Genomic DNA, 22,956 nt, shown 5'->3' on the forward strand with positions numbered 1-22,956 from the left:
CTGCCCACAGAAGGGATCTAATGGACTGCTATTTTGGGTTATGAGGCGTAATTTCCGGATCCCGCTGGAGGAAGAGTTGAGAAGGATGGTGACACCAGAAAATGTGAGTCTTACCCTGCAAAATCTGTATTTGTTTCTTTGAATTAGAATTTAATTAATGAAAGATATTATGGTCATTTATGAAGATGGAAACATTTCTAAAAATCTTCGTTTTGGTCAGTGGAAACATTTCTAAAAATCTTGGTGAAACTTGGTGCATTTTGACAAGAATAATCTCATTGCTGAGGGCATGGCTGTTAGTCTTGTATATGTATTTATTTCTTAAAATGATGCTGATCATAACATGTATCACCCCATGCAAGAAATTTGTTAAACTTGTGTTTTATTAATTTTTTGGGGTCCCTGTCCTAGCCAACTGATAAAAGGATCCAATTTAAAAAATGAAAGGAAAAGGAAAGACTTTTTATTTATTTATTTATTTATTTAGAGATCTTTTGAAGCCTTTTAGGTTTAAAACAGGATTGGGGCTCTCTTGCATGTGAGCTTTTAGGGATTTTTCACCTTTGCACAAGATTTGGAAGTCCATATGGTCAAGTGGGTCCTTGGGGGAGCCTCTCTTATATGGATTCCAGTGATAAGTTTGGTCTGGCCTAAGGTTGTTAGATCCTTGGCTTCTTCTTTCCGTCTATTAATTTTTGTTTGTGGTGTACTTTTTATGCTTTTGGTTACCACAGTTGTGCAACTTTTTAGCTAGGTACTTCTGTTATATCTGTAATTGCCTACGAAAAAATTGAGTCCCCTCTTTATTTTTAAATTTGCATGTGAAAATTGTGCATTGAAGTTTCAATTTTTTTTGAAGTGGAGTTCATCATAACTTAGTGTTCAGTGCTACTGTGTGGATGATATTATTTAATGCCTATATTTTCCTAATTTACCCTTAGATTCTTTTCCTGGATTGGTTATATACTGCTCTTTTCTCCGTTCTTGCAATATGTGTTTTACACATGTAAAACACGTTTGTAAGTATTCTTTTCTATCTATTTCTGTGTGGTTTACCTTGCCCATGAAAAAGGCTTCAAGGGACAACCCTAATGCATAAGTATGCAGAGTCTGACACCATGGTCCCCCAAGGGTGTAAGACTTTCATTAAATGTTTACTTGAAACTTGATGACATCAAATGCACCTGAAGTTAAGTGCTATTCTGTTTCTCTGTCTCTTTTTTTTTCCTTGTGTCTTCCTATACTTTCTTATTCCATTTTTAGATAAATTCAATGTCTTGATGCTTACACCCCAAGGTTTGAGGCTTGTGCCTCATCCTGTAGAAGGAGAAAAGGTTTTGCCCTAGCTTCTCACCTTTTAAGAACACAGACATTATGTTGTCTAATAAAATTTGGATGATTTACTATTTTACAGCTGTTCATAATTGTTTTTTATATAGTTCCAGACTAAAGATTTCTAGAAAAATTTGGTGTGTTCTGTTATTTTGTGTTTTCTTCTTCTTATGTGCCTCTTCATTGTTTACCCTCTTTGTTAGGTGTGTGCCTATGAAAGCATGCAAGCTGGCCTTTACCGCCTCAAACATTTAGGAATTACACGGCTGACACTTCCCACTGGGCTTTCATCTGCAATGAATCAGCTCCCTTATGAGGCAATTGCTTTAGCTGCTGCATCCCACATTGAAAGGGAACTGCAGATAACTCCATGGAACCTAAGTAGCAACTTTGTTGCATGTACAAATCAGGTAAATTACTTTTATCTGATATTTTGAAATGCAGAATAATATTTCTGCTGCTTAAGTCGTGGAAGGGCAAATACTGTGGCAAGTGTGTGGACATTGCTTTTATTTATGCTTCATTTTGTTAGGCGCCTTCTCTTCAATATTCTTTTATTTTCCTATCCAAAAAGGGAAAAACATCATGCTTTGTGAGAGTGCAATACAAAATCAGATTTCTTATTCTTATACATAATATTACTACGACTGAATATTGTGGGATGTCCTCTAACTTGCTGTTTGTAGACATCGTGCAAAATTATTACTCCAAAGTCCAAAATCATAAATGAATAAGAAGAGCAGTAATATCCCTTCCTAGTCAGAGATTGATCTTTGCCTGAGTGATTCCACTAATGTTCTCCAAGTCTGAGCATCATAAAATGAATGCCACTACATTCAAACCTAGTTCTCTTAATTGAATGTTTTTTTGAGAGATTATTATGGATATTTGCATTTATTAAAAGTTTTAGCTTTGAGGCAAATTGTATCTGGTTGGGAAGGAAAATATGATTGTCTTAACTTTGGAGCAAATTGTATCAGGTAGAGCAGGTACCAAGGAAGACTAGAACTTAATGTTTCATTGCACTTTCCATCGAAAGCAAATTAATGAGATGATGTGTCAATTGTATAAGATATTGTTATTTCAGATATTTTCAAACCTTGCAGTTTCAACTTTTGTTTTGTGAATTCTGCTCCATATTTCATGATTAAATTTCTCACACCAAAACTAAACTCCCAGCCTGTCATCCTCATCTACAGAACTTCAGTATACCTGTAAATTTTAGCCCAGTCCTGAGATTTCATAATTTTCTTTTATGCTTTTGATTGAAGGCAAACTGATGTTGAGAAAGGACCTGAAGACACTACATACTTATTTTGTGAAATTGTTTGCCAATTACCATGGTTATTTAGGCAACTATTTCTATGGGATTGTGCATTGATTTCATAGATTATATATCTGTATTTTCTTCGTTTATATTAGTGCTTTGTGCCTTCACTTAAGGGGCCGTTTAAATATCATCAAGTAGTAATTTTGTCTTGGATTCACATCACACTCTTAATATGTAGAATAGAGATGGCATCTCTGATGATTTCATGAGCTTCTCTTTGTTCCTCAACAATGGATTCTCAATTTTTTTTCTTTTCCTTTCCATTTTTATTTTTCAGGATAGAGAAAATATTGAACGTTTGGAAATTACTGGTGTTGGTGATCCATCTGGTCGTGGCCTAGGTTTCAGCTATGTCCGAACTGCTCCCAAAGCTCCAATATCTAATGCAATGGTTAAGAAAAAAATAACTGTTGGCCGAGGAGGTTCAACTGTCACTGGAACAGATGCTGATTTGCGTAGATTGAGCATGGAGGCTGCTCGAGAGGTGTGTTGATTTCTCACAGAGTACAAATCCTCAGTTAGTTCTACTTAAATCTGATTTAACTTCAAGTCTGCTTTACATCAATAGGTATATTTATCACTTGATTAGCTTTGCTACAAATTATCTTGCATTTTCCTCCTTTTTAGGGGAATATGATGGAGTTTTGTAGGTCAGTTGATATTTTATTTATTGAGTGCTAGATTCGAGTTAGGGAGGAAATTACCTGGAGGGAAGAAAGAGGAGTGGGGGGGTGTTTGTGGTTTGAATTGGTTTCTTTGAATAACCACTTAACCATCCCAAATTCACCACAAGATACTGCTTCCAAATAAGATATAAAGCAAAGTATGCAAGAGATCAGAGAACAGTATGCAAGCAATTTTTTGATGTGGAAATCTCTTTTGCACAAGGGGTAGAATCATGGAACTGTGTTTAGAGAAAGTTTGTACTAATCAAATCGAGTTAGGCAATACAGTAATGCATGCACTGAAACCTTTTTCTTCCACTTAACTGCCCCACAATCTTCTCACTGATCTTGAGCACTCAGTTTTCGTAATGCAGTGCTCCTCAGTGGATGTTGCTGCAGATACCACCTAAATGAGTGGTTTAAAACTGTTCTAGCATGTTTTAGTAAGTCTTACTTTTGAATTTTTAATAAAGAACTTAGATTTTCTGAGGAGATCTATTTGAATTTTCAAAATTGATGTCACAATGTTTTGTATTTTGGGAGATACTTATTCTCCCATAGGGTTTCATGGAAATATGCATTTATAAATTTGGAGTGCTTTAGGAAGATTGGCAGTCTGCTTTTTGAAGACAAATCCATATTAAAACTGTTTTGAGAACCCTGGGATTGATTCTAGGCATGTTGTGATCAATTTTAGTGTATTTTACTCGAATCATTCATAGCTGAGCTAGCATCAGTTATAGAGTAACTTTGACTTAAGATAAATCTTTGCTTGCTTGGGATTGATTATAAGAGTAGTTTACTCTAGGATCAAACCCTATTTTGGCTTTAAATAAAGAAAAAATGAAACAACCACAGTTTCCCCCTATCCAAAAGGGGAAAAGAGAAATTACATGCTAATCTGTTGGTCTTTTCTCCCTTACAATCTGCCATTATATTGATTGAATGATGGGCCATGAGAAACTATTAGGGATGGCCTTAGATAGAGGATTTGTCTCACAAGAAATTGAATTATCTCCAAAGCCCATGGGAAACCTTGGATCTTTGATCATTCCATAAAAAATGTAAAGAAATAGTGGATTAGACGGGTAGTGGAAGGATAAACTATCCTTCAAGGCAAAAAAAAAAAGAGTTTACAAAAATAAAATTAGCAAATAATAATAATAATTCAACATCTCCCTTTATTGGACGGTCCTTTTACTTGGAGGGTGGTTTGAATAATCAAAATCAATCCCAACTGGATTGGTTCCTTGTATCTGAGGGGTGGGAAACTCATTTCAGTGGAGCAATGCAGTGTGTGCTCCCTAGACTGCTGTTCGAACACTTTCCTATTTTGCTGGATGGGAAGGATTGAGGAGAGGTCCTGTGACTTTACGTTTTGAAAATATGTGGGTAAAGGAGGGTTTTAAGGATTTGCTAAAATCTTGATGGGAGGGATTCAACTTTCATGGTTCCTTCAGTTTTATTTTGGTTGCAAAGTTGAGAGCGTTGAAGTTTAATTTGAAAGCCTGGAATAGAGAAGTTTTTGGCCAGCGTGGAGTAAGGAAGGCTAGGGCGTTGGAGCAAGTGGCTTTTTGGGATGCAAGGGAGCAGTCTTGTATTTTGCCCTAGAGGAGGTCAACACATGAGAGGAAGCAAGGGAGGAGTATAAGAAGTGGGTTCTCTTGGAAGAAATTTCATGTAGACAGAAATCTTGGGAGGTTTGGTTAAAAGAGGGGGATAGAAATATTCGTTTTTTACATAAGATTGCTAATGGCCACTACAAAAGGAATTTATTAGCCAGAATTAAGATTAGTGGAATGTGGTTGACTAGGAAGAGGATATTAAGGAAGGGGTGGCTCGAGCTTTTTAGAATCTACTTTTTTATTCAAGGGATTGGAGACCAAGTTTAAATGGCTGCTTGTTTGAGGGTCTTGAGGCTCAAGAGGTTGGTTGGTTGGAGGAGCCTTTCTCTGAGGAGGAGGTTTTTAGTGCTGTTTCAAGGTTCAATCTTATCAAAAGAAAAATGGGGATAAAGCTCCAAGGACGGATGGTTTTTCTATGGCTTTTTGGAAATTTTCTTGGGATTTTGTAAAGGATGAGGTGATGAGCCTTTTTAGGGAGTTCCATGGGTATGACAGTTTTGAGAAGAGTCTGAATGCCACCTTTTTAGTGTTGATTCCCAAAAAGGGGGTGTCAAGGATTTGAGGGATTTTGGGCCAATTAGTTTGGTGGGGAGGTTGTATAAGTGGTTGGCTAAGGCGTTGGCTAATAGATTAAGAAAAGTGATCGGAAAAGTGGTTTCCACGACTCAAAGTGCGTTTATGGAGGGGAGACAAATTTTGGATACAATGCTTATTGCTCATAAGACTATTGATTCAATTTTAAAAAGTAATTATAATAGTCTTTTGTGCAAACTAGACATAGAGAAGGCGAATGATCATGTAGACTGGTCCTTTCTGCTTTTGGTTTTGCAAAAAATGGGTTTTGAGGGAAAATGGATTGGGCGGATAATGTGGTGTATCCCCATAGCCAAATTTTCTGTTTTAGTGAATGAAACCCTCTCTGGTTTCTTTCCAAGTTCTAAAGGGTTGCGTCAGGGAGATCCTCTTTTGCCTTATTTATTCATGATTGCAATGATGGTGCTTAGTTGTCTTTTGAAGTAGGCGATGGCTGGTGGTTTTTTATCTGGTTGTCAGGTGAAAGGTAGGTTTGGAGAAGGTGTTTAGATTTCACATTTATTGTTCGTTGATGACACTCTGGTGTTTTGCAAGGCTTCTCAAGATCACATAACATACTTATGTGGTTTGAGGCAATTTCAAGGTTGAGGATTAATGACGTAAATTGAGAGAGCAGAATTGTGGAATAATTTTATTCTCCTTCCTTCTCAGAAAACTATACTAGCTTTATACAGAAAAGTCTTAGCTATAGAAAAGGAAACTAATGACTAGGCTATATCAAATCCCATGATTTATGGGATAAACGAAATAGGAAACTAACTAAATTAACCTAATTCTAGGAATTCTGGCTGTTACAAACAAACTCTCCTAAACTAGCATAATTACTATACACAGCAAAACACAAGCCATTAATTTACAACCATAATTCACGTTTTCCCACACTCCCCCTCAAGCTGGTGAATAGGTATTCACCATTCCCAGCTTGGATACAAAGCTTTGAAACACTGAACTACTTAGCCCTTTGGTAAGTATATCAGCAAGTTGACCATGTGTAGACACATAAGGTGTACATATCAATCCACTATCCAACTTTTCTTTGATGAAGTGTCTGTCAATTTCAATGTGCTTCGTTCGATCATGCTGTACCGGGTTGTGAGCTATGCTGATTGCAGATTTATTATCACAATAGAGTCTCATTGGGCCATCCCATTTAATCTTTAAGTCTTCTAAAACGATCTTCAACCATAGTAGTTCACACACACCCTGAGCCATTGCTCGGAATTCTGCCTCCGCGCTACCACATTCTGTTTCTTACTCCTCCATGTCACGAGATTTCCACCAAGAAAGGTGCAATATCCAGAAGTTGACCTTCTATCAATAATTGAGCCAGCATAGTCAGCATCTGTATATGCCTCAAGTACTAACCCTCCATTCCTTTTGAACAGAATACCTTTACCTGGTGTCCCTTTGAGATATTGTAACACTCGATAAGCTACCTGTAGATGAGCTTCCTTTGGACTATGCATGAATTGACTAATCACACTCACTGCATATGCTATATCTGGTCGTGTATGAGATAGATAAATGAGCCTTCCCACCAAGCGTTGATACATTTCTTTATCTACTGTAGCATCATTTTCTGCCTCTCCGAGTCTAAGATTCGGATCTATTGGAGTACTTGTTGGTTTGCATGCGGTCTTGCCAGTTTCTTTGAGAAGATCTGTAACATACTTCTGTTGGGAGATAAAAATGCCTTGCTTAGAGTGAGCCACCTCAATACCAAGAAAATATTTCAACCTCCCTAATGCCTTGATTTCAAATTCCTCAGCCAAACATTGATTTAGAACCTGTCTCTCCTTGTCATCGTTTCCTGTCACTATTATGTCATCGACATACACCAAGAGAGCTGTGAGTCTCCCCGAAGATGAGTGTTTAATGAACAACGTATGATCTCCTTGACTTTGCCTATATTCCATGGTTATCATCACTTTTGCGAATCTTCCAAACCATGCTCGTGGTGATTGCTTAAGTCCGTACAAGGCCTTTTTTAATTTACATACAGTCTGAGCAGCTAAATTATTGTCATAACCTGGCGGGACCTCCATATAAATTTCTTCCTCTAGTTCTCCGTGCAAAAAAGCATTCTTGACATCAAATTGCTGCAAATCCCAATTGTAATTAGCTGCTAATGACAACAAGACTCTAACAGTGTTCATCTTTGCGACCGGAGCAAAAGTTTCTTGGTAATCAATCCCATAGGTTTGAGTATAACCCTTGGCAACCAATCTAGCCTTGTATCTTTCTATTGATCCATCTGCTCTGTATTTCACAGTATAAACCCATTTACACCCCACGGGTTTCTTTCCTGTCGGCAATTTTACCAACTCCCAAGTTTTGGTTTTTTCTAATGCCTCCATCTCCACATTCATAGCTTGTTTCCATTTTTCATCGGTCAAAGCCTCGGATACGGTGGTAGGGATAGAAATAGTGTTTAGGCTAACAAGGAAGGCTCTATGAGCTGGTGAAAATTTTTTAAAGGATAGGAAGTGTGTAAGAGGGTATAGAGGTCGATTTGTGCATTCTCTAATCCCTTTCTAACAGCAATAGGGAGGTCATGGTCATCATTGTTCACATGAAATTCAGATTGCAATGAAGGATTAGAAATTGTTACCTCATTCTCAGAATTTGGGTTGAAGTCTTGGACTTGCACAGATTCAGGGACAACAGTCTTCTTCCTCGAAAACACTTTGTCAAATCTCACATTCTCAGGGGCAGATTTTGGATTTTCAGGCACAGGTTCAGGCTGATCGGGCAATTTAGGTAAGGTTTCAATCAAAGGATTAGTGGGACGAGATTGTTTTGACAAGGGAAGTGATGGCAGATCAAGGAATAAAAAATCCCCCCTATCCTTATCTTCCATTACCGAATTCTCCCCCTGAAGATAAGGAATAGTGAAATAAGATTCTTGTTCATGGAAAGTAACATCTACCGAGACATAGAATCTTTTTGATGGAGGATGGTAACACTTATACCCTTTCTGAGTTGAAGAATAACCCAAAAAAACACATTTTAATGCCCGTGGATCTAACTTCCCCCTGTTTTGATTATGAACATGGACAAATGCCACACACCCAAATATCCTAGGAACAAGATTGTTTGTAGTGTGTAGGTTTGGATAGAATGTTGAAAGTATGTCCATTGGACTTTTGAATCCCAAGATCCTAGAAGGCAATCTATTTATGAGATGAGCAGCTGTAAGAACTACTTCTCCCCAAAAGGATTTAGGCACATTTTTCTGAAACATGAAGGATCGGGTTGAGTCAAGAAGGTGACCGTTTTTTCTTTCTGCCACTCCGTTTTGCTGTGGAGTGTTAACACAAGATGACTCATGTATTATTCCTTCCCTTTGAAAGTATGGAGTTAGGACTTGATTGAAATAATCCTTAGCATTATCCGACCTAAATCTTTTGATATTGACCCCAAATTGAGTCTTAATCATAGAACAAAAATTTGGAAGGACAGTACTGACATCAAATTTATGTTTGAGCAAAAAAATCCAAGTGACTCGAGTACAATCATCAATGAATGAAACAAACCATTTAGCCCCAGTAATGTTAGGAATAGGAGAAGGACCCCAAATGTCACTGTGTATGAGATAAAAAGGAATAGAACTTCTTTTATTGCTAACTGGAAAAGACACACGTTTGTGTTTAGCAAGTTCACACACTTCACAATGAAAATGTTCGACGTCTAGACCTTTAAATAAGGAAGGAAACAGAATTTTAATAACCCTAAATGATGGATGTCCAAGTCGGCGATGATGAAGCCAAACTTTTTCTTTATTGAATGAAAAAACTTCTGAGACAAAAGAATGAGATGATTTGCCTTTGGTAATGTTTGATTGACTTGGTGCTTTGAGATAGTAGAGTCCATCCCGTTCTCTAGCATGTCCAATCATCCTCCCCGAATCCTCGTCCTGAAATACACAATGACTATGATAAAAAACCACATTGCAATGTAAATCTTGAGTGAGTTTTTGGATAGAAATGAGGTTCGTGGTTAACCTAGGGACATGAAGAACATTTTTTAACATCAATGATGGGCTTATTTTGACATCTCCTATACCTGCTACAGTGGTCAAGGAGCCATCGGCTGTGGCTATTTTTCTACTGCTTGAACATGGGAAATATGTGGAAAAAATGTTTGGTGAATGAGTCATATGGTCGGTAGCACCTGAGTCAATGACCCAGGAGTTGGCAAAGGTTATATCCGAGACATTTAATCCGATAGAGAATGGAAACTTACCTGAATACGCCAATGAACCAGTACCTGCTGGTTTGTCAAGGTTGCAAATAAGAGACCTCACCCTCTCAACTTCTTCTTGATTAAGACTGCCTATCTCTTGCGGTGTTGTTCCATTCTGTTGTACTGTTGTAACATGGGCCTGACCATTATTACTTGGTTGTTCTCCCTTCTGTCCCCACTCTCGACTTGGTGGTTTTCCATGTAGTTTCCAGCACCGCTCACGCGTATGGCGTGCCTTCTTACAATAAGAGCACCATAAGTTGTCCTTGTAGTCACGATTTTGAGTCTTTGGTTGACTAGATCTTCCATTGCCAGAAACTAGTACTCTTTCCATATTTGTGGCTGAATTGTTACCACTGCCAGCCACCATAGCCGAGCTGTCCGTGTTCTGTGGATTAAGCATCAGGCATCTTCTGCTTTCCTCTCCTCGAATTAATGCCACCACCTCATTAAAGCACGGAACTTCTTGCTTGCCAAGAATCTGGATTCGCACTTGGTCGAATTCTGGATTGAGTCCAACAAGAAAATCATAGACTCGATCTTGTTCTATGAAATCCTTGAGAATAGCAGCATCTTCGGGACACTTGGTCTTTATTACCCTGTAATGATCAAGTTCTTGCCATAAAGATTTCAATTGATTAGCATACTCAGTAACAGTTTTATCTCCCTGTTTAGCAGCAACAGTTTTCACCTTGACCTCGTATACTTGGGCCGCATCTCTCGCCTTAGAGTACGTCTGTTGGATTGCATCCCAAATGTCCTTGGCAGTAGCTAGGAACATGCATGTGTCACTGATTTCAGGAATCATAGAATTCCACAACCATGCCATAATCATGGAGTCTTCTTCATCCCATGCTTCAAAATGAGGATCTCCTAGTTTCGGCCCTGTACCCATGAGATGGCTGATCTTCCCTTTCCCTTTCAACACTGTGCGAACAAGTTGGGACCATTTCAGATAATTTTTTCCATCCAGCCTATATGCAGCCTGGATATTCTGCAATTCTCCGGAATGTTGGGTTCGAATAATCTCCTCTGATTGGACTGTAGTGGTTATTTCTGAAATCTCTGACATTTTTTTTTTTCAAAAAAAAAAAAAAACGGCAATTTCTAGGTGATTCAGGCAAAGCACGTGGGTCAACAATAGACAACGTTGAAGACCAAGAGATCAGATTGACAATGAAGGCAAAAAAAAGGCAAATGAATGGCAATGAAGGCCAAGAAGAAAATGAAAATTCCAGGAGAGGAAACAAATGCTCGGTTTTGAGTTTCAAAAATAGAAGAAAAATTGGGCACTGTATTCAGCAATGAAGGCTGAAACAAAATAACTTCCAAGGATCCTAATTCAGCTCTGATACCATGACGTAAATTGAGAGAGCAGAATTGTGGAATAATTTTATTCTCCTTCCTTCTCAGAAAACTATACTAGCTTTATACAGAAAAGTCTTAGCTATAGAAAAGGAAACTAATGACTAGGCTATATCAAATCCCATGATTTATGGGATAAACGAAATAGGAAACTAACTAAATTAACCTAATTCTAGGAATTCTGGCTGTTACAAACAAACTCTCCTAAACTAGCATAATTACTATACACAGCAAAACACAAGCCATTAATTTACAACCATAATTTACGTTTTCCCACAATTAACTTAGAAAAAAGCGAGTTAATTCTTGTAGGAAGGTTGGAGAATTTAGAGGATTTACTTGTTGAACTTGGGTGTAAGGTGGGTAGTCTACCTTCCTCTTATTCCTTTGGGTGCTCCGTTTAAGTCTATGGAGTTGAGCCAGGCAGGGATGGATTGGGTTCAGTCAAACAATATTTGCGATATGATGGTGATTTCCTTCAAGTGTTTTGGGAATTCTAACAGAGGTAGGACTCTTTGGAGGATAGCGTGTCTTTCTTTGTTGTGGGTTGTGTGCAAAGAGAGGAATGCTAGGGTTTTTTAGGATACTTGGAGGATGTTGGAGTTGATGTGGGATTCGCTTCAGTTCTATGTTTATTTTTGGGCTTACGATACATACATTTTTAAACTCTATCATTTGAGTGTAATTCAGCTTAACTGGATGTCGATTTGCACACCTTAGGGTTAGGTCTACTGGGTCTGGGTTTATTATATGTGTATAGGCCTTTTGTTTTTTTTGTATAGCCCTCCTTGTTTAGTATAGGTTTACTAAGTTTTTTATTAGGTTTGTGCGTCTTGGGGGTGACTTCTCATCCTTCTCATTTTTTTCTATTTTAATACGATTGTTCGTTTATGATTAAAAAAAAAAAAAAAAAAGTTTCTACGGTAGCTTGGGATGGAGTAGAAGTGCGGTTTCTCAAGAGGTTGTCTATGTGGTAGTGACAATATATTTTCAAAGGAGGGAGGGTAACTTCGATTCAAAGTACTCTATCTAGTTTGCCCCCATTTATGTCTTTGTTATGTATGCTAAAAGTTGTTAGATTGAGGCTAGAATAGATTCAAAGGAACTTTTTATAAGGCGGCGGGACATTAGATCATAAACCTCATCTTGTTAAGCGGACGGTTGTTTGCGGAGATAAGAAGAAAGGGGGTTTGGGGGTTAAAAATCTTTCAGTTCTTAATAAGGCTCTTCTTTGCAAGTGGAGTTGGCGTTTTGCAATTGAGAAAGGAGCTTTTTGGAATCAAGTTATCCATAGTAAGTATGGGGAAGCAAGAGAGGGGTGGGCAACTCAGGAGGTAAAGAGGGGTATAGGGTTGGGTTAGGTTGTAGAAAGCGATAAGGAAGGATTGGGATCTTGTGAGATCTAGGTGTTCTTTTGTGGTGGGTAATGGACGGAGGGTACTTTTTGGAAGGATAGGTGATTTAGGGATAACCTGTTGTGTGTGTTTCCTTCTTTATTTTCTTTATCTCTTTTTAAGAATGCATGAGTGGAGGATGTTCGAAAATTTTCTACTAAAGGGGGGGTGGGGTGGGCCGGGGGCTAGAATCCTTGTTTCTCTAGATCTTTTAATGACTGAGAGGTGGATTGCTTTGAGAGATTTTTTGTTTGTTTGCAAGGGTAGAAAGTTTGTAGGGATGTGGAAGATACACTGATTTGGTCAGTGGCAAAGAGTGGCAAGTTTACGGTTAAGTCCCTTTACAATATTTTGGAACCAGACGTGGGTGGGTCTTTTCCAATGAGTGACATTTGGATTTCTTGGGTCTAGCCCAATTTTTTGCGTGGGAGGTAGTGTGGGGTAAAGGAAGATACATTGATTTGGTCAATGACAAAGAGTGACAAGTTTACAATTAAATCTCTTTGTAATGTTTTGGAATTAGACTTGGGTGGGTCTTTTCCAATGAGCGGCATTTGGATTTCTTGGGTTTAGTACAAAGTTAGTTTTTTCGCGTGGGAGGCAGTGTGGGGTAAAGTTCTAACTTTGAATTAAGTTTAGAGACAAGGTTGGTTTTTACCAAATAGTGTTTCTTGTGCTTTGGACATGAAGAATCCATAAATCATTTGCTACTCCATTGTGAAACTATAAGGATTTTATGAGGGCTGATTTTCGTACTTTTTAGGGTATCTTGGGTGCTTTCTTCATTGGTTAGATATACTCTGTTGGGTTGACATGGTTCTTTTATGGGCAAAAAGTGCAAGAAGGTTTGGCAAGCAAGCCCTTTGTGCTTGTTTTGGATGGTGTGAAAGTTAAGGAATGACATTGCATTCAATAACAAGGTTTTTTCTATCCAAAAGCTGAAAAGGGATTTTGTTTGTTTTCTATGGTCTAAGTCTAAGTTGTTTGTAGATGATTGCCCATCAACTTTAGTAGGTTTTTTTGAATGGTTGGGTACTTGTTGAGGTTCTTTCTATACTCTTTTGGTTGAGCCTTGGTGGTGAAGGGACGTTTGTTTTCTTGTGTACTTTGGGCCGCTCTTCAGGCGGCTCTTTTTACTTTATTTTTAGTCTTTATTTATCAAAAAAATTCAGACATCTAGAGGATGTAAGCTTGGCCCCATGAATAGAGAGGAGCCAAAGCACCATATAAGATCAAAGCTTTTCTCGACAGTCAATTCACTATTTGGATAGTAGACCTTAGTATCCAAAAAGGCAACAACTCATCTCCTTTGAATGGATTAAGATCTTCTCAATCCACATATATCAGTTTTGTGCTTCCTCTTCCTCTGATCAATCCAATAGATGATTGTGGAATCCCCATAGATTTTGTCTCCATCAAGGTTAAAATCTTGACCTCCATAACCTATCCCAAATTAGATGGTTAAGATACACTGCAATAAGTGTATGAATGTCAAACTTTATTACTTTTTATATAGCCTATGACAGTAATCTCCAAGATTTTTAGAGATTAAGAGACCAAATATTCATGGCTTCATATGAGTTATTATTGATTATTATTATCATCAGAATAAAGCCAAATACTTAAATGCAAAATTCAAAGAGATCATCCATGAAAAAGACAGCATCCGTTTTTATAAAATCTAATCAGTAATCAGTGAAACGAAATCCACCCAAAGAAACATAGAATGAAACCCTTAAATAGCAATTTTTGGATTTGGTCTATTCTTATCTTTGGGTGATAAGTAAAAACTTTAACCAATATTTTTTACAGGGAATTTGATTCAACTCGACTGACTACAATTCAAAGCATATGTCACTGCTCTCTATAAATAAATTTCTAGTATGTTTTTGTTTATCTGCCACAAACATTAATATGACAGTTAGACAATGAATAATAATATGACAATTAGATAATTTTGGATTCAATGGTCAGTTAACAATAAACACTGTATATGAGTTATGTCAAAAGTAAAACACTAAAAGAAGCTGCATGTATTAACCAATTCTCATCCAACCAGGCACAGATTTTCACACAAATAAGACAATCAAGTAAATCATCTTATTGTAATTTAACAAATAGAAAATAAAATTTAACAAATAAAAATAAATGTAAAAGCCTAGTGGCTTGATCAATATGTAGTTTTGGTAGAAGCATAACTAATTTAATAATTGTTTATATATTCATTTCTAGGGAACATATAAAAAAATGTTCATTTTTAGGGAACCCCTGAACATAGCCTTGCCCTACCCAACTACTTTGGTTCTGTTATACAAATCCTTCATTTTTTTCCCCCTTCTGTTCTGCTCTACTCACAGTTGTTGATTCCACAGTTTCTGATTGTAAGACTCAAAGCTTGATCTCAAGGGACTTAAGCAAGACAGCTAAGCGAATGGTTTTGATGGCTATGGAACTTTGGTTGATCTAACAGTTTTCTTAGATGAAATTCTATCACTGTTTGGTTTTGTAAAAAGAAAATGGGAAAGATGAGGAAAAGGCACTTAAGAAAAACACCCATTTTTAAGCATTTTTCTTTGCTTTCCCTAATTCATTCAAGAAGGCAAGAATCAAATGGAGTTGGAAAGGTTTGGGATTTGAAGATGAGGGAATTTCTTTAACTTGCTATTTTTACTTGGTGTCTTAAGGTTTCTCTTTCCTAGATCTATTTTCCTTTATTTTCAAGTTGGTCATAAAACTTTGACCATTTTTGTCTTTCCTTACATCTAAGTTACAGTTAGTTCTCTTTGTATCAGTTGCTAGGATCATCCTGGTTTTATGAGATTTTCCCATCCTAGCAAATTTTTTCCAATTAATACTTTTATCAAATAATCTCTTGTTATACCAGAATGTAAAAACCTATATTTATACTACCACATGTTTGTTAGCTCTCAAGTATGATCCTTCCAGGTTCTCCTCAAGTTTAATGTTCCGGAGGAGCTAATTGCAAAGCAGACTAGGTGGCATCGTATTGCTATGATCCGTAAGCTTTCAAGTGAGCAAGCAGCATCAGGGGTAAAGGTTGATCCAACAACTATCAGTAAGTATGCACGTGGGCAGCGCATGTCCTTTCTTCAGCTTCAGCAGCAGACCAGAGAAAAATGTCAGGAGATTTGGGATCGACAAGTTCAGAGTCTTTCAGCTGTTGACAGTGATGAAATTGAGAGTGACTCTGAAGCAAATAGTGACCTGGATTCCTTTGCTGGAGACCTAGAAAATCTACTGGATGCAGAAGAATGTGAGGATGGGGAAGAGGGTAACTGTGAATCAAAGCATGATAGAACAGATGGTGTTAGGGGGCTCAAAATGAGAAGGCGCCCATCCCAAGCACAGGCAGAAGAGGAAATTGAAGATGAAGCTGCTGAAGCAGCGGAGTTGTGTAGGATGCTCATGGATGGTATGGGCTGTTTGTTTCTAACTACTTGTTACTATTATTTGTTAATAATTGGTTGCAGGTCTTTTTCTTTTTAATTGGTCATATTCTTTTTTGTCCTTGTTGGGACTTGAACTTGGAACCTCCCACATCAGAAGATTTGAGGCTTTAGCCTTAATGCAGGATAATCAGTGCTAAAACCAACCTATTGAGGCATACAGCTTTGAATGATACTTGAGGCAGTCAAGGCTAAAGCCTCAAATATTCATTGGGTATTGGGCCTTTGTTGGCTTCTGGTATATATTTCTTAAGCCTCTATATTCAATTGGATTTTAATGGATTTGGCGCTGTTGTGACTTTTGGTATGTATTATTGTGGAAATATGGGATTATGATTTGTAATTAAGTGCCAAGATTAGAAGGATTGTGTTAGGATACTTTCTATTTTATGGATGAGAGAATCTCTCCTTGTGTTAGGATACTTTCTATTTTATGGATGAGAGAATCTCTCCTAATTAGTTATTGTTTCCTTAGAGATAGTGATTGTGCATATTATATGGCTTAGATTAGGAATCCCACTTGTATATATATAGGTCCTTTGTATTCAGTTTTGACACAGAAAAAAAGAAGAATATTTTCTTCATGGTATCAGAGCATTCAGATCTGAACCACGTATAAAAAAAAAAAAATCATCTTTTTCCATGGAGAGCAGAACGGAAGGATCAAACTCGGAGGTGACGTCCAGACCTGAAGCAGTTCACTCCGGCAGTGCCAGCACCACAGACGGCATCATTCTTCCCATAACAGGTCATAAACTCAATGGGCAGAATTTTATTCAATGGGCTCAATCTGTTCGGATCTTCATCTGCGGGAAAGGTAAGGAAGAATACCTTACGGAAGCCATTGTTCAGCCGAAGGAAGATGATCCAGGATACCGAACCTGGAAGTTGGAAAATAGTATGGTGATGTCTTGGTTAATTAACTCTATGACCAATGACATAGGAGAAAACTTCATGTATTATGGCACAGCAAAGGAGATATGGGATGCAGCTAGAGAGACCTACTCCAACATCGATAATACCTCGGCGATTTTCGAAATCAAGAGTATTCTCCAGGATCTTCGACAAGGAGATTCAACTGTTACCGAATATTTTAATATCCTTACACGGTATTGGCAACAACTCGATATTTATGAAGAATTGGTTTGGAAGTGTCCCGAAGATGGACTCCTATACAAGAAGGTCATTGAAAAGGAACGCATCTACAAATTTTTACTTGGCCTTAATAAGAATTTAGATGAGGTACGTGGAAGAGTTCTAAGTATTAAGCCATTACCTAGTGTTAGGGAAGTTTTTTCTGAAATTCGCAGAGAGGAAAGCAGACAAAAAGTGATGTTGGGAACCCAAAATTCCTCCAAAAATCTTGAGAACTCAGCCCTAGTTGCACGAGGAACCCAATCCAACAACAACAACCACCAAACGAAGAAGAATCGTCCATGGTGCGACCATTGTAGAAAACCTGGACACACGAAAGAGACTTGCTGGCATCTACACGGTAAACCTGCTGATTGGAAACCTTCTCGGCCACAGCAAAACAGAGAAGGCCGGGTTACACCGCTACAGCCGAAGAAGACACATCTGGCACTAACTCAAATCCTGGACCGTTTAGCAAAGAGCAATTGGAGGCACTACAGAAAATGTTCCAACAGACTCTTCAATCAACTGGAACAACTATTGGTACCGCATCTGTAGCCCAGAAAGGTATTTTTTCCCATGCCCTAAATGTTAGACAGGAAAATCACACTACATGGATAGTGGACTCAGGAGCTTCAGATCACATGACTGGGAATCTCATGGTTTTTCATGAATATACTCCTTGCCATAACAATTCCTCTGTTCGAATTGCCGATGGAACCCTTTTAGGGTATTCGGCACAGGTTCAGTTATTATTTCCAAGGATATTACTCTTCACTCCGTGCTCTATGTTCCGAAATTGGATTGCAACCTATTGTCTATAAGTAGACTAACACAGGATCTTAATTGTGTTACTAAATTCCTTCCTCACATGTGTGAATTTCAGGCCTTGAACTCTGGGAAGAGGATTGGCAATGCTGAGGTGCGTGCTGGACTTTACCTTCTGAGAGCTGAGAAATTCGAAGGCTACCAATGAAGACTGCTTGTGTAGTTTCCAACCCTAATACCAAGACGGATAGTGTTGTTATGTTATGGCACTACCGATTAGGTCACCCAAATTTTTCCTATCTTGAAAAACTATATCCATCATTATTCAATAAAAATTCCAAAAATTTTCAATGCGAAATATGTCAATTGTCCAAACATACTCGCAACTCCTATTCCATTCAACCATACAAACCATCTCATCCTTTTTCCTTGATTCACAGTGATGTTTGGGGGGCCTCTAGAATCAACAACATTACAGGTTCTAGATGGTTTGTCACCTTTGTTGATGACCACACTCGAGTGACTTGGGTATTCCTTATGAAGAAGAAATCAGAAGTGAGGGAAATATTTGAAAACTTCAACAACATGGTTCAACACAGTTTCAGGCAAAAATTCAAGTCCTTCGGACAGATAATGCTCGAGAATACTATCACAACACTCTTGGGTCATATCTTCTGGAGAATGGCATCGTACATCAAAGCTCGTGCATTGATACTCCACAGCAAAATGGAGTTGCAGAAAGGAAAAATAGACATTTGATGGAGGTTGCACGATCCCTCATGATAGCTTCAAACGTGCCTAAACAATTATGGGGTGAAGCTGTACTCACAGCAACCTACTTGATCAACCGAATGCCTTCTAGGATTCTTCAATTTAAAACCCCGTGTCAAATCCTCCTCGCTGCATATCCATCCGCTCGAATAATCTCGTCTATCCCAATCAAAGTCTTTGGTTGTACTGCTTTCGTTCACATCCATAAGTCCCTACGTAGTAAACTTGATCCGACAGCCACTAAATGCATCTTTCTCGGGTACTCACCAAACCAAAAAGGATACAAGTGCTACTCTCCAACAACCAAGAAATTCTACATTTCCATGGATGTCACTTTCTTCGAAAATCAACCCTTCTACCCCAAAATTGCAATTCAGGGGGAGAATTGGTCCACAGATGAATTCCAATTCTGGGAAACCGAAATCAGCACTACTTCTCCTTTGAGTTCATCACTGCCTCCTCAAACAGATACTACTCTTTCTGTCCCCGAAAACAATTCCTTGGATGTCCCTTCTGTCATACCTGAGTCAACTACACAAGGCAGTAAAGAGGTAATAGTTTATTCTAGAAAAAATTTAAAGGAAAAGCCTGAGAAACCTCCTCAAAAGGAGCCCGAGGACAACACTTCACCTGAGCAGAACCAAGAATTGGACCAGGATCCAAGCAACCCAAACTCACAACCAGGTAACACAATTTATGATCTAAATTCCAATAATGACCTTGATGATCTTGATCAACCCATTGCTTTAAGGAAAGGTGTAAGATCCTGCACTCAGCATCCAATCAGTAATCATGTGTCCTATGGAAAGCTTTCACAGAATTTCCAAGCGTTCATCACTTCTCTTGAAGATGATCGTATCCCATCCAACATCCAAGAAGCACTTCAACAACCTGAATGGAAGACTGCTGTTCAGGAAGAAATACAAGCATTAGAGAAAAATGGGACATGGGAAATCTCAGAATTACCAGAGGGTAAGAGGCCTGTTGGATGCAAGTGGATATTTACCGTGAAGCACAATCCAGATGGAAGTATAAACAGGTTCAAGGCTCGACTAGTAGCTAAAGGATTTACTCAATCCTATGGCATTGATTATGAAGAGACATTTGCACCAGTAGCAAAGCTCAACTCCATCAGAGTGTTATTGTCAGTTGCAGTAAATTTGGATTGGAATCTGCACCAACTTGATGTCAAAAATGCATTTCTCAACGGAGAACTAGAAGAGGAAGTCTACATGAAGATTCCACCTAGTATGGAAACTCCAGAAAATTCAGGAAAAGTGTGTAAACTGAGAAAGTCCCTATACGGTCTAAAACAGTCACCTAGGGCCTGGTTTGATCGACTGACTAGAGTTGTGAAAAAACATGGGTTCATCCAATGTCAAGCAGATCACACACTGTTTATGAAGCACTCTAAGGAAGGTGAAATGACTTTGTTCATTGTCTATGTTGATGATATTATAATTACCGGAGACGATGAAGAAGGGATAGGGAATCTCAAGAAGCTGCTAGCAAGAGAATTTGAAATCAAAGATCTTGGACAACTCAGATACTTTCTTGGCATGGAAATTGGCAGAACTAAGGAGGGAATTGTGGTCACGCAAAGGAAGTATGTCCTTGATCTACTTCAGGAGACTGGAATGCTAGGTTGTAAGCCAGTGGACACACCTATGGATCCTATTGGTAAGATTGATAAAGATAATGACAGTCATCCAACTGACAAAGACAGGTACCAGAGGTTAGTAGGAAAGTTGATCTACTTAACTCACACAAGGCCTGATATTGGTTTCGCTGTGAGCATGGTAAGCCGCTACATGAACAATCCCACTGAAAGACACATGAAAGCCGTATACAGAATTTTACAGTACCTTAAAAAGAGCCCGGGTAGAGGACTCTACTTCAAGAAAACCTCAAGTAGGGAAGTTGAGGTATTCACAGATGCTGATTGGGCAGGATCCTTGACAGATCGGAGGTCAACTACTGGGTATTGTTCCTATGTGTGGGGAAACTTGGTGACTTGGAGAAGCAAAAAGCAGTCTGTAGTGGCGAGAAGCAGTGCAGAGGCAGAATTCAGGGCAATGGCTCATGGGATATGTGAAGGAATGTGGCTCCAAAGAATACTCAAGGAACTTGGAATTATATCAAATTCCACTATGACAGTTTTATGTGATAACAAGGCTACCATAAGTATTGCAAAGAATCCAGTTCAACACGACAGAACCAAGCACGTGGAGATAGACCGTCACTTCATCAAGGAGAAACTTGAAGGGGGAACAATCAGACTTATGTATATTCCTTCAAGTCGTCAAACAGCAGACATTCTGACAAAAGCACTTCCAAAGGCCACCTACGAAAACATGAAAAGCAAGTTGGGAATGCTAGACATCTACCACCCAACTTGAGGGGGAGTGTGGAAATATGGGATTATGATTTGTAATTAAGTGCCAAGATTAGAAGGATTGTGTTAGGATACTTTCTATTTTATGGATGAGAGAATCTCTCCTTGTGTTAGGATACTTTCTATTTTATGGATGAGAGAATCTCTCCTAATTAGTTATTGTTTCCTTAGAGATAGTGATTGTGCATATTATATGGCTTAGATTAGGAATCCCACTTGTATATATATAGGTCCTTTGTATTCAGTTTTGACACAGAAAAAAAGAAGAATATTTTCTTCAATTATATTAGTTTTGGGTCTACAGTTCAGAGTTTCAGTTTAACCCTTACAAAAGAAAAACAGAAAAGAAAGAAAGAAAATGACAAATAATTATTTTTCTTATTATGTATTTTATGGTTTTCATATTATTTTATTTTTATTTGATTTCATTGGTCTATTATATTTTTTGACAATTTTCTTTTCAATAATAACTATTATTGTCGTTGTTTTTTTTTTTTTCCTCCTTTTTTTTTTCCCCTTTTTTGAGCTTAAGTTGAGGTCTACATCTCATTCTAGCTTAAGACTTATGCTTGCCTTATTTGGGCACTACTACTACTCTTAGTATTTCTATTGTATAGTTGGTTTTACTTTTTGGTGTTTAAGTTGAGGCTTTTGTCTCATTCCAGTTTGAGACTTATGTTTGCCTCATTTGGGCAAAACACCTTAAAATTAGCTTTGCCCTTTTAGAGTACATAGGCAAATATTGTTTCTTGGGGTTTACCCACATCTGCTGAGACTGAGAAATGGGAAGATATAAGATAAGAATTTTCTGTTTTTCGTTTTTTGTACTATTTTTTTTTCCTAAATGAGGTACCCTCTCAGATGTGTTGGTCAAATAATTTAGTCCACAGTGGAATATGTGGAATTTTTGGGCCCTTTCCTGCATGTGGATTACACATGCCTGTACCCTTTTTTAAATTGGCTCATCATATCTAGAGCAAAACAAATATGGGAGTTTGTTCAACTGAACTTCCAAGAATCGTATTGCCCTGGCTAGAATTAGCTTAAACCCCTTTGTATTCATGATGTGTAGTTGACATTGATAACTGCTCTGCAGATGATGAAGCTGAGAGGAAAAAGAAGAAAAAAACAAGACCTGTCGGGGAGGAAGAAGGATTGGCTTTGGGGTCACAATTAAATTTTGGTTTTGAAAATGGACAAAAAATGAAGAAAAATAGTGCTGTAGTAAAGCAGCTTGTTAGTAAAGTGCAGCCTGATGGATCATACTCTCAAAAAGAGAAAGCCTTTCGAGACTCAAAGGAGGTAAGAATGGATGCCAGCCCCTTTCTATTGGCTAATTTTACTTTGATATGAACTTTATGTCTAGTCATATAGACAATTTTCAAACATATTGGAGATAAGACAGAGAAAACAATGCTTTGGTGGCAGGTGGAAAGTTTTCTTCCTAAAAGAAACATTTCTGGGAAGGCAAAAATTTTGAAGAAGAATGACGCCGCACGCATGGGAGTACTCCATAAGAAGATAAAAATAATGGGTGATGGAATTAAAGTAAGTTATTTTATTTGTTTTTTCTGTTGTGGTATGATATAGGAAGTTTTATCTTATCTAGCAGAAATTAGTTTTTTTGTCCCTAATGTCTTTGTAACACATGCATTTGCCCTAGAGCATTATTGATGTTTATACAGTCCATGGTTATATGGTGATTTGGAGATATTCTTGTTGAGCCTTTCTGTTTTACAATCATGTCTTTAATGTTTTGGTGTGCCCATGCATGTGTGTGTGGCAGTGGTGGTGGGGTGAGGACAGGAACTCATTCTGTCTAAAACAAGGCCAATTGTACCTCAATTGCCTTTTCATTATCAGAAACAACC

General features: G+C 38.1%; 1 protein-coding gene and 2 long non-coding RNA genes across 5 annotated transcripts in view; 1 reads left to right on the forward strand and 2 right to left on the reverse strand.

The window, feature by feature from the left end:
• LOC117926539 (transcription initiation factor TFIID subunit 1) overlaps positions 1–22,956 on the forward strand; it is a 64,115-nt gene that overhangs the window by 37,942 nt on the left and 3,217 nt on the right. For all 3 annotated transcript variants that reach the window (XM_034845661.1, XM_034845662.1, XM_034845663.1), the window contains 6 exons: positions 11–103; positions 1,536–1,742; positions 2,940–3,146; positions 15,497–15,983; positions 22,182–22,387; positions 22,514–22,633. In XM_034845661.1, coding sequence (XP_034701552.1) covers positions 11–103; positions 1,536–1,742; positions 2,940–3,146; positions 15,497–15,983; positions 22,182–22,387; positions 22,514–22,633 — 1,320 coding nt within the window. The remainder of the gene's footprint in view (positions 1–10; positions 104–1,535; positions 1,743–2,939; positions 3,147–15,496; positions 15,984–22,181; positions 22,388–22,513; positions 22,634–22,956) is intronic.
• Positions 9,286–9,892, reverse strand: LOC117926541. Its single transcript, XR_004653158.1, has 2 exons — positions 9,792–9,892; positions 9,286–9,462 (listed from the first exon to the last, which is right to left on the reverse strand). It is a non-coding gene; the product is annotated as an uncharacterized LOC117926541 (long non-coding RNA).
• Positions 18,564–20,710, reverse strand: LOC117926540. The gene is made up of 2 exons (XR_004653157.1): positions 19,321–20,710; positions 18,564–19,221 (listed from the first exon to the last, which is right to left on the reverse strand). It is a non-coding gene; the product is annotated as an uncharacterized LOC117926540 (long non-coding RNA).

This window comes from Vitis riparia, chromosome 12, assembly GCF_004353265.1.
Source record: "Vitis riparia cultivar Riparia Gloire de Montpellier isolate 1030 chromosome 12, EGFV_Vit.rip_1.0, whole genome shotgun sequence".
NCBI lineage: Eukaryota > Viridiplantae > Streptophyta > Magnoliopsida > Vitales > Vitaceae > Vitis > Vitis riparia.